Here is a 12,886-nt window from a genome sequence, read left to right on the forward strand (position 1 = left end):
AAAGTATTTTCTACTGTCTACAGTATCTAACCATATCTTGGTTTTGGATTTTGGAGGTATTTGAAGTAGTTTCCGAAATAACTAAATATCTACCCACCGTGGCATCACCTATTGGTTTGCATGCTGCCATTCTGATGCCTACAGTTTGTTAATTGGCCTCACCAAGCAGAAACTGTAGTTGGAAAAGGTAGAGCTGAGGAGGATTGAAGGGTAGATCCTATGTGCTAGTGTAATTCATGTTTTTACACTAAGAGTAATGTAGAATAAGTAAGTATACATATTTTGGAGAGTACATTGAGTAAGTACTCGAATAATTAACCAATTTATGTGCATGCAGGTTGAAACATTGCTGAATTACAGTAGTTTTTCTGAGCCACATGATTTGGTTCAGCTTTCAGAAGCTGTCTGTACATGCATCTCCCCTCCTCACCTCCATATGCTTTCTTTTGGAGCCTTTGAGGAGGCTTCTGGGCTGCCCTGTAAAGTGCACACTCTGCCTGCCAGTGTCATGTGACTGGTGCCACCCTCTGCACAGTGAGTGGGCAGGGCCCTCAGATGTCGCCTCCTGGATGCTTGTTTATATAGGATGACAGACAGTAGCAGCTTTGGGAGGCACTGTGGGGAAAGGCAGACCGAGGCAGACCGAGGCAGGCTCACCAGAGAGACCCACAGCTAAGCTAGGAGCAGCAGAGGCAGATCAAACTGGGGTCTTCACCCTCGGATGTTCTTTTACAATAAAAGCCCCTACTTGTCTGCAGCATGTTTTAATGTCAGTCTAAAAGAAAACTCAACAAGCCTTAGGACTGACACATTTACTTTGTTTTATTGGTTGTAGTATGGATAACGGATCATATGCAGGACACTGACTCAAACATTGTGCAGTATTGCAGATTGAGATCATATGAATGATAATGTTTGCAATTATAACAATAACTAACTATAAGTATAATTATTTAATTAGATCTATGGAGGGTGAGGAGATGAACAGGTAAGAACAATGTGACTGGTTGCAGTGATGGTTCTTTGCCAGGAGATGTCAGTTGATGCTCAACACTGATGCTGCATTTACCATGAGGCAAATTCAACCGCAATCATTTCAGTCATGGAGAATTAGAGGGCAGTCACAGAGATGACAGTTTAGAAGAGCTGCATAAAAATCATACTGAGTACATTTTGTATTAAGTTACGTTTTTTCCCTACCCTGCAGGTATCTGTGGGCCATTGGCAAAAATGTGTGGAAAAGATGGAAAAAGAGATTCTTTGTGTTGGTTCAGGTAAGAACAGATAGACATGCTGACACAAGGTTTGTTGTATTTTGTGTTGACAAATATACTTGAAGAAGTACAAAAGATGAAAAAAATCTCCATGCTACATTGGCGTGACAGAAGCTTTACAGGACTGATATTCTGTGCCACACTTTATCAGTGTAAAGGTCTTATCACACAGAGCTCACCATGATGTCCAAACACTAGCTCAAGAGAAACCTTTGATATTTTTATTTTACATCAATCCTACTTTTGTTTGTCCATAAACTCTTTGAAATAGCAAGTGTATGTAGCTGTTGGTAATTTGCCCACTAGATGCCACAAATGTTTGCTTTTTTAAAGGATGCGGTCAAAACTATATCTTCCACTAAAGTTCTGTTTCTAAAGTTCTGTTTTCTTACAAGCTGTTGGGCACTTTATCCCACAGTGTGGGCAAAGAAATGAAATTAAATGAAAGTCAGATTGTAGAAGCAACTTCAGGGCCACAGGATTGGCATGATAACATTATTTAATATCATCTGAAAGACACGGTGGCCAAACACTGTCAAGTTTATCTTCACTCTGTTATCATTTATAACAATAGATGATCAAATGTAATTTGAAGCAAGCTGTATGACCCGATCACACGTCATCACAAGCTATATTTCATGACCATGATGTTTTCATTGGCCACATGTTGTGTGTGCAGCCCAAAAGAGAGATGCAGCCGAGCTGTCTTCCCGTGGCTGTCAGAGGAGCGATAGAGAGGCCAAGCAGGCTTTTGTCAGGAGAGGGGGGTGGGGAGTGTGTGTTTGTTTGTGTGTGTGTTTATGTGCATGCGTGCTTGTTGATGGGTGGTGGAAGCGGCCATTTCCTGGTGGCTCTGTGTTAGGAAGTGGGCAGCAGCAGGGAGGTGGGTGGGTGGGTTGGGGGGGGTAGCGGCCTGTCTCTTGTGCGTTGGAGAGGATATGTCTCAGAGCTACAAGTTGACAGGGGATTGACAAAGTCGAGTGAACACTAGCTGGTTTAACACTTGCAGCTAGAAAAGCCTGAGTGCCGCCAACTTGAAGCCTCCCATTTGCTCCCAGCTAAATATATAGCAAGTGACAAATACTGGTCAATCGACTGCACACATGCCTGCGTGTTTGTGTGTTTGTGTGTGTGTGTTTTGGGTAGGGAAGGCTTGTTTTACTGTATTTATGGGGTCATAAATCTAGAAAGCCAGTGTGTTCGTAGGATCTGAGACTGTCCCAGGGACCAAAATGATGGACCTTGAGGATTAAGACCAGGTCTCGAGTCAGAGGTAGGCCTTGGGTCGTGATGGTCTAAGTTAGGATGAGAGCATGAAGGGATAGGAAATTCAATGTGTGAGGTTCTCACCAATATAGTAAAATAAGAATGTGCATGTGGTTGTAAATGGGAGACAGATGGAGGTCTGTTTGTGGATATTTGTTCTGAGGAACACATTAACTCTCTAGTTGTTGCTGTGTGTTTGAGTGCTCATGTTGTTGTTGTTGCTGTTGCTGTTTTAAATGTGTTGTTGAGACTGTGACATTTTTCCTTCACTCAGCCCCCCCCTTTTTTTTTGAGTATCGACTGCTGCTCCGTGGGTCTTACATGTGTTTTCCCTTTTATGAATTAAGTTGAGCTCAGACTTTTAACTTGTGTCACTGAGTCATACCCTTTCATCATAATGTTAATTTAATAATTAATATTTAATAAATTTGATTTCATGGAAAGGTCTACCATGTCAATGCTACTTTTTTTCGTTTTGTATGTGGAAGCGTCTACAAAACAGTAACTTTTTAATTTCATGAATTTCAATTCGATGAAATGATGTGTGTTTTAAAAGTAAGTAAACGTTAAAGGACTAACATAAAACACTTCCAGACATACTGATCAGTAAAAGTTATTTCAAAGTCAACTTGACCCATTCTCACACTGCTTACTACTGCATCTCATATTGCACCTCTAACTCATACACTCCCAAGCATAATTCAATATGCAGACTGGACTAACGGGCTCAAACTTCAGTGACACACCAGCTCTACCTTTTGAGCCACTCCAGTACACAGTCATCAGATTCTCATTCATGATTCTTGATGACAATTTATTGTTTCACCTGTAGGAGACAAGTGGACAAATAAGAACTCATGTTATTTTGATCCTCCTGTCCTTTAAATCTCCCTTGAAAGGCTCAATGTATGTAAAGAAACAGTTAAACCTGATTTAACCACTGAAACGGCTTAATGTGAAGAGCATTTAAAATGCCTCATTTTGTATTACAGCTACAGTTGCTGAGTTTTAGTTCAAAGCATTATATACTGGCACAACATGTTCTTGAATGTATCGGCAGTTGTGATGATGCCACGGCTAAGCCACATGTCTTCTCCCCTACTTCTGTCTCTTACCATTTGTCCCAGTCTCTGTCGCTTCGTTTAGCTTGTGCCTGTCATGTCTTCCTCATTGTCCTCCTTTTCCTCATCCTCCTGTAGAACTTTCTAATCAGTCCAGTGGTCGTGGCCTGAGTTGACCCGGATCAGAGCATTCAGATTAATTACAGGTGTTCAGGGTGGGCCAAGTGTGATTGCACATCTGTCTGCATCATTCCACATCTGTATGACTGTCTTTGTGTCTAATTCAGTTCATTGTCATTCAGCTTCATTTTATTCTAAGGTAACATGAATATAATTCATCTCACTTGAGTTCAGGTAAATTGATTTGAATTAATTTTCATTCAGTCGTGTTAATTCATCTAGTCTCCATTGAGTTAATTTAACTAACTCCTTTTAGTCTGTGAAAAAATCGTCCCCAAAATTCAAAATTTTTTCAATGAATTTACTCTAACTCGAGCAATATAATTTATAAAATTGAAAATGTATATTTCAGAAGGACACATGTTGACTATATTGACAGGAGATGTGTAATTTTGGATCTTATTAAAAAAAAAGAAAAAAGAAGAAAATCTGTCCCGTGTCATAGTTGGAATAGGAACTTTTGCTTATGGCCTCTGAAATTTGTGAACACATGTGCCACATCCAGAAAATCATTTCCAGTGTTCATATCCATGTGTTTCCAGTAATGATGTGAACATAAACGACTGCAGCACCCCCCAACCCACTCTCTGCTTCTTCCACATTCTTCATCACTGTCTCTCTACCCCTCCTCTCAGCTGACTGACAGCTGAAAAAAAAATAGAGAGAGAGACATGGGGAGAAAGGAAGCTGGTGTTTTTGGGTTATGTGTGGAGTGGTGAACGGGGTTTGGGGGGCGGCGGGGGGTAGTTTCGACTGATTTGCCTTTGTGGTGTCCTGGAGGCCACGGAGCTGCTGGAAGAGCCAGTCCAATTCCCTCCATCCTTTTGCTTCGCCTCAGGTCTCATCAGTGCTGTCGTGAAGAATCTCATTTGTCACACATTGAGGGAAATCCAACACAGACACTCACTCATTCTCTAGCTCTCCCTCACACACACACACACACACACACACAAACACGAATGCAGCTGCAAATAAAGGGAGAGTTGCCACTTGCAACGGCAGAGGTGGCGAGAGTGGCGGATTGGCCAGGCCTAGTGATTTGTGATGACCTGCCTGTGTGACTGGCAGCTACAGTAGCAACACAGTGTGACTACACTTTCTGTCACCAATGCAGAGAGCAGCATCAAGTCCACAGCTACTCACCTCAACCAGGGCTGCACTAGTGTCAAGGCCAAGTGACACTACACCACTCCATGTGTCCTGAAGGGGCCACTAAAGAAAAGCCTGTCTTTAAGTCAAAGGTCTGTCCTTTGGGAGAATTGTGTCTAAGCGCCTCCTCACTTCTGTGTCAGAATGAAATTCTTGACAACCCCGCCTTGAAATTTTTACACACATTTATGAACAATTTCACAAAAAAATAATTGCTGTCTCCACAACAGGCCATACTGGCGTCACACAACACAAAGATAGAGAATAACCAGAAAAAGACTAATTTCCTTGCGCCAGGTTTTTACAGAGCAGACTAAACAAAAGGATTTGGGATTCATATATTTTCGCTCAAGGGTGGGTTCAGTCAGACGGGTCAAATGTCACCCACAGACACCAATCCACAATCCACGCACAGTTGCCAAGGTCACACACTTCTTTGTCTGATAGAGTCAACAACAAATAATTCATGGCCACTCTGTCATGCTACTGTGACATTAACTTGCAAACAAAACCAAAATTGTAGTGTAGGTTTAACTTACCCTATGATGAGAATGCAGTGACCTCACAGCAGTGTTAGGGTAAAGATGAAAATATAAAAAGGGCGCATTAACTGCGTGCACACCCCTCTCTCCACTTTTAACTGTAAGCGCCCCCCCCAACCCTGCTACACTCAATATTCCTCATACTCATTCCCAAATACAAGTAAATTTCACTTTCAAATCAAGAAATAAGCAAACATAGTTACACTCACCACATGTTTTATGCAGATGACAAGTGTTTCCTGTCTGTCACTTTTAACACTGAAGAGTAAGACTACAGGTCAAATACAGGTGATGATGTGATGAAGTGTTGAAATATGCAGTGTCTGAACTAAAATGTACAACAAATAATCTTTTTCAACACTTTTTTCTCTCTCTGATATTCATGTTTTACTCCCACGATGTATTTACATGTTGGTAGAAATGTTATAAAAAATTGATATTCTGTTAGGACAGATGATTTTAGTGCTCCACCACTAACACATTCTGTGGCAAGGACGTTTTTCCTTGCCACTGTTGCCAAGTGCTTGCTCATGGGGGGATCTGATGGGTCTCTTTAAATGATTTTATAAAGAGTTTGGTCTAGACCTCTTCTATATGTAAAGTGCCTAGATGTAACTTTGCTATAATTTGGCGCTATATAAATAAACTTGATTTGATAAACAGGTTAAGTGTAAGGTAATTTTATTTAATTTCATTTCCTGACATTGACTTTGCTTAAATGAAGTCTGTCGCATTTAACATATGAGCTGTTGGGTTGAGCTGGTTTGTTGTGCTTTTCATTCATCATTTTTGGTCCTCCCATCTATTATCTGCCTTGAAGAGAGGCCAACAGCATCATTCTCTCTGATACTGTTACAACTTTCAATATCAGTTTTATAACCATCTCCAAAATGTTGGTCGTACATTATCTTATTTGTAGGGTATTGTAAAAAAAAAAAAAAAAAGCCCAACATTTTGAAGAAAGTGGTAGTTTGGTGGGAGTTGGGTGGTTGATAGCCGACTTCCTTCCTGCTGAGTCGACATGTCCTGTGTGTGATTGGTGTAGGTGAGCCAGTACACCTTTGCCATGTGCAGCTACAGGGAGAAGAAGGCCGAGCCTGTGGAGCTGCTGCAGCTGGATGGCTACACTGTGGACTACACTGATCCCCAGCCAGGTAACACAGATCACTTCTCGTTAAAAGCATCATGCAGATGTCAGATCCCTCATGTTGCTCGGTTACACTGGTTCTTCAGGACTGGGCTGGTGCGTGTTGATGGGGAGATCTCTCTCACTGTGCTCTGTGATTTTTTGCAGCTATGGCGACATCTTAAAATGTTATTATTCTTGTGCGAGTGAGGATGTCTTGGCATTAATCTGTTTATTAAACTCTATCCCTTCATTATGATCTGATGAAGACTCATAGCTGTAAACATGCTGTGACACCTGCTCTAAATTTTAAGTGCCTTGCTGTAACATTGTTATGATTTGGTGCTGTATAAATACATTTGATTTGATTTATTGAACTGTCACACTTGTAACATCACTAAAACACAAAGTCACAATTCTCTGGTGCAGACAGATGAGAAAGAAGAATAAAGCTGTGCAGATCAGATATTTAGATCTATGTTCTGATGATCAAGAAGGAATGTGGAATCCTGTTAAGCTCTGAATGTTCTCTCAGGTCTGGACGGTGGCCGGACGTTCTTCAATGCTGTGAAAGAGGGTGACACTGTGATCTTTGCTAGCGATGATGAGCAGGACCGAATCCTGTGGGTGCAGGCTATGTACCGAGCCACTGGTCAATCACACAAGCCGGTTCCTCCCACCCAAGTACAGAAACTGAACTCAAGGGGGGGCACAGTGCCACAATTGGATGCACCTATCTCTCAATTTTGTAAGTTTCAACCTCTACTTCTTTGCTTCACGATGAATTGCCTAAAGCCACCTAATCAGATGGCATAACATCCGTTTTGTTGGTCTATTATTAAATCAGTTTTCATTCAATTGGCACCTTAAGGTGTCATTAATTATTCCATCATCATATTGTGTTGTCACATGGAGGTCATCATCATAGAAAGTGAACAAATCAGTTCACTAATCAGCTCATGAAGAAAACAAGGTTAAAAAAAAGATTTTTCTTTTTTTCTTCGTCTCTTGATTTTTCTTCTTGTGCCTAATTCACATTTTTACGCATCAGCCAATGATTCCCTTAGTCCATCCGCTCGCGGTGTTGTGCTCTACATGTTACTGTTATTCTTTCTGTGTGCTGCTTTGCTCTTTGTTGTATAACAGCTGTATTGTTTAAGTGTTGGTGGCTCTTTGTGTGTCTTTATGTTTCTCTGTTTGTTCCTTCTTCCTTTTCTTCTCCTTCTTCTTCTAACCCCTGACCCTGCTTTCTTGTAGCTGGATTACAAGGTAAGTGCTTTCCTCCCCACTTTCTCTTTCCTCTTGTTGTCATCCATCACCTTTCCTCATTTAACAACTTCCCGTTTATTGTCTCTGTGACCTGCAGTTTGCATTAGCTGCGCCTCTGTCTGCATATTTGCAAGCTGTACAGCAGAGGCACAATTCATTGTTGTCATTATTCTGCCTCTTTTTATTTTTTTGCCTCTGCTTCTTAGCTGTGGTTGAACAAATCATTTTACTGAAAAAATGTCAATACTGTTTTGAGAGCTGCTCCAATTCTTTTAATGCAGAGGGAAGGAGCAAAAATTCATTAAATTGTTGATCTATTACCTCCATTAACATAAAAAACTCTTTGCTACCTTCCTTCGGAATAGAATCCGTCCGGCCTTGTAACAAAAGAGCAAATGTAGTGATCAGCTAAGCTCCAGACCCATAAATATAGATTTCTTGGGAGTCATGAAGAACAAGAACACAAAAATTGCACATTATCATCAGAACAAATTACTTGATATGTTGTTTCACTCTCATTGTAATTTTTTCTCTACTTAACAAATTAAATAAAGTCAAAGGTTTCCATGCCAGGAAACTGGATATTATATGCATGACCACCCACTTCTTTCCTGACTTCCATTATATTTCTATTCAAACTGTTTATTGACTTCTGTGTTTTCCTTTAATCTTATTTTAACTTTTAAATTTCTTTCAAAATTTCGGTTCGCTTTGTTATTGAGGTTATGAAATGATTACTTATTGTCTATATGTTATAAATTAAGTAAATTTAAAAGTGCAGTTTCCAACCAGCCTTTATGGATCCTCCTTCTGACCTCAAGATGTTTGCATTAAAGCAAAAATTTATTTGGCTGTTTGATTGTTTCTTTTTATACTTCCTCTTCTTCTTTCACTTCTTATTATTCCAGAAATAGGAGCAGTAATGTCAATATTCATTATACATGTTACATATATTATATATATGTATCTGTCCTGTTATGTATTTACTTTTCTTTTTTGTGTGTCTCTATGTAAAGCGTATTTGCATACAATGAATAGCACTATATACATTTGATTCATTATTATTAGTAGTATGATATTCATTATAAACACATGATGCACTGGTCTCTTTACATCAGCTGGAATTTAATCTTTGTCTGAGCTACTGCTGTTCAACTCCTCCATCTGGATTCATCTGTTATTCCAACTGGATAAACAGATGTTTTTAAATGCTTATCAGAGGTCATTTATTTGTTACACAAAAAGAAAAATTAGGTTGTAGAATGCAAAATGCACAGTTACCTCAAAGACAAGTGCATGCATATCAAGACAACCAGTGAACGAAAAAAATATCAAACTGCATATGTTTAAGTGAATTCAGTGAGCAAGTTGTTTTTGACACAACCACTGTAATCCCACTAAGTCCCAGCAGCTGGTAATTACCAAGTTAAAAGTGCCAGGCCATGAATAATACAGTGTGGCTGCTGCACAATTTAATCAGGCAGCAATCAGTCAATGTTACCAAATAACTACTTGCCGGTTCACACCTGGATCAGCGCAATGAATAATATAACATCATGTCACTCCCACCCTCTGATCCAAATCAGAATAGACTATATTAAAACATTGTAACAACAAAGACAGTTTTTATTTTCAGCTGCTGAGACAACAAATCCATCTTCAACTCTGAAAATGATAGTGAGATTTCACTTATTTTAGTGCAATAAAACAGCTTTATGAAATTTAATAGGCAATTTTGTTCTTTTCCAGTAAGAGGGTACATATGTTTTAGTTATATCAAGCTACTTGGTGTATATATATGTGTATTTAAAAAAATGCTCAGACTTTGCATTTAATGGCAACCAGGAGGCAATTTCACCTGTGGTGAAGTCTATTGGAAAATATTCCCGCTTCTCACTTTATTAACTGTAGCAGTAAATGTTTTGAGTTCTCTTGAGTTTATGTTCTCAGTCTCTAGTTCCAAGTCTTCAATACAACATCATGTCAATATTTTAGATGATACTCCTGTTTAGAGGAACATAGACCAGGAAGTAGGGGTTAGAATAGGGGACAGAGCCACCGTGTAACTACTACCCAATAAGGACGGACTGCAGAGTAGGTCAGAGCTCCAGATAAAGTTTATTCTGGTTTTGAAAAGCAAGAGGCTGAAAGATAAATAATTAACTGGAGACTTGACACTCGGTTGGGCTTGTTCTCAATCCTTAGAAAACGACTGCCGATATCAACTGTTGGGACCGTCCACAAAGAATTAGAAAATACTGTCTCACATCAACATTGTATGAATCATATAAACATTGTTAAATATCTCACACTCAAACAAAAACAAAAAATGTCTTCCCTAATCACCTCCAAATGGCCTCAGGATTAAACATTTTAACACCTGCTGTGCAGACCCTTTTTTAATTCACGTGCTGCCCTGTTCACCATGGACTAATCTGGTCTGTAAGGTTTGTCTTCGAGCATTTGACATCTTTCAGACTTGTTCATCTTTTGTACACTTTGCTGTGTTGTAGACTGAATTACATACAGGAACTAGATCTTATATTGTCTTGTGTGAAAAACTTGGACTGAATGCAGGTGAGCTGCTACCACTGACTCATAGTGTGTCACAGATGACAATCAAAGTAAGGAAAGAAACAAAGAAAAACATTTCAATGCAATACAACTGTGACGCTTCACTGATGTTCCGCTTGATTATTATAGTAACAACCCACTGATTCAACACAGTTCACAGCAGAATTTGGAGATGAGAAATTCCCCCAAATCTATTATTGACTAACTGGAGTTGTGAGGTTGAAAGTGTCAGCTGTTGGAAGCTGTTAGAAAATTAGGCAGTGAATATATGGAGTGTTATAGGGATAGATTTGGAGGATTGATGGGAATCTTCAGCAGATTGGTGACAGAGCGAGCTCTTTCATTAGGCCAGCTCTGTGGTCAGACTACAACAAAGCCAGCCATGTGATCAGCAGCCGAGCGGCGTGTCTGCTGCCTTCCGGTTCCTCTCCTCTGGATCTATAAATGAATAGCAGCCATCAATCACTGTCAGGGCAGTCAGGGCAGTCCTTCTCCAGCCCAGACGGACGGGGTGACTAATGTCACTGCATGTTACTGTCCAGCCCTCCCGCCGCCACTCCTGCTCACTCATATCAAGCAGACCTGACAAGCCACCAGATACAGACAAAAGGGGCACCACAATGTCACCTTTTTAGATTTTTTTTCGTTGGGGGGGACTTGTTGAGGGGACACAATCAGCTCCCAGCGGCCTGCTCTTTGTTTTGTTTGTTGATTGACAGTTGGGGTGCCTTCACTGAGCAGTGAAGAAGACTTGCTTCATAAAGCTCTAGATAGCCTTGTAGCTTGGTATAACCTTCATTCTCGTCCATCCAAAGTTTGCCCTTACTGATGGGACAGACTGTGTCCACATGGTCAAACTTACACTGAGTCCCAGATGACCTGTACAGTTACTGACTGTGGAGTTCTTTTTACTGTTTGTCCTTTTTACTGTTCATTTTTTCATCTCTATGATGTTAAAATTCTGGGAATGCTACTTACTCAATACAGTGTGGATTTTAGGAGTTAGTCCTAAAACCTGAAAAAATAATTCCTGGTTCCAGGTCCTGATATCTGCGTTTTTGGTTCCTAACTGATAGAAGGTTTGTGTAAGCAGAAACTCTCATTTTCACTCTCTGTTTTCTTATAAAATTATAATGCAAACAAACAAAAACTCTCTAATCATACGATCTGTTGGTCAAAATCTAAAAAAATTAAGAGTTATAAAAATTCTAATAATAGAATAATTCATCATAAATAAAGAATAAAGAGATAGTGCACTAAAATGAATCAAATAAAATTATGTTAACAATAAAAATTCTATAAATGATAAAAAACTGCATTAATCTTATTCATGAATAGAACCATAACCCAAAGTAAGTGAACAACAACCTTTTTTTCAAACCTCCATTTTGTTTTTTACTCGTATATCTAAATCAAATCTGCCCTTCTCCCTCCTCATGCATTGTAGTTCAATTTATGGTGCAGGGATGGTAAGTGTTAATGTGGTTTCATTCAAACAAACATTTAAAACAGTACCAATGAACCAAGATGTCATGAGTTGTTTTTTTTTTTTTTTTTTTTTTTTTTTTCTGTCATTCAAAATCTGCCATAACTGCCTTGTTTTTGATATTTGATTAATTCTCTTGAACTTGTCCAGTTACAATCCCGAAATAAAAATCCTTCCTCTATTTCAAATATAATATAATTTTCACATTATACAACCCAAACTGCTATCATTGGTACCACTGACTTTAACTAAGATTTTTTCACTGACAATCATTCATTCCATGTTTTCAGACTTTCATTGCATATACTCAAACTTCTTTCAATATATTTGCACTTTCGTTCCACATATTCAGACTTTCATTCCATATATACCATAAACTTCATAGAATTATTTTCTAAACGGTTCACCATTTTATATACATAGTTAATATAAAGTTGTAATGTGACTGACAGGTAGTTGGATGCTGCTTTCCAGCCTAATTAAAGTGTAACACACGACTTGAAGCAAGTGAAAATTTGGTGTCAAACTTTATTAAAGCCTTCAGTTCAGTGCGGGGCAGCAACCATCCCAAACACAAGATTTTCAGGAGGGATCACACCAGGGGGCTGGTAGTGGTATTAGAAGTGGTATTAGAAATTTAATTGTTAATGGAGACTGGAGGATTATATTCTCTAATTTAGGAAACTCTGGCCCATAGTTATCTCAAACTGAAGCTAAAGTGTTTGGATTAACATACTAGTATATGTAGTATTTCCTGTTTACAGGGGAGTTGACCTGAAGCAGGTGGTCACATTATTCTTGGAAAGACTGTTAGCATCCTCTGAAATGGCTATTCACAGTGTCACAGCCCACTGGGTAAATGATTCTGTGGTCTTTAGCTATGTCCCAATTTAGAGGGCTCATTCTTTTGAAAACAAAACTCAGTCCAGAGGCTCCTTCCTTTTCTGGGAAATGCTGGC

At 39.3% G+C, this 12,886-nt stretch overlaps 1 protein-coding gene across 8 annotated transcripts in view; it reads left to right on the forward strand.

Moving 5' to 3' along the window:
* Nucleotides 1–12,886, forward strand: part of cadpsa (Ca2+-dependent activator protein for secretion a) — a 131,141-nt gene that overhangs the window by 55,755 nt on the left and 62,500 nt on the right. For all 8 annotated transcript variants that reach the window (XM_029501196.1, XM_029501195.1, XM_029501198.1 and 5 more), the window contains exons 9-11: nt 1,208–1,274; nt 6,518–6,626; nt 7,134–7,346. In XM_029501196.1, coding sequence (XP_029357056.1) covers nt 1,208–1,274; nt 6,518–6,626; nt 7,134–7,346 — 389 coding nt within the window. The remainder of the gene's footprint in view (nt 1–1,207; nt 1,275–6,517; nt 6,627–7,133; nt 7,347–12,886) is intronic.

Source organism: Echeneis naucrates, chromosome 5 (genome assembly GCF_900963305.1).
Source record: "Echeneis naucrates chromosome 5, fEcheNa1.1, whole genome shotgun sequence".
NCBI lineage: Eukaryota > Metazoa > Chordata > Actinopteri > Carangiformes > Echeneidae > Echeneis > Echeneis naucrates.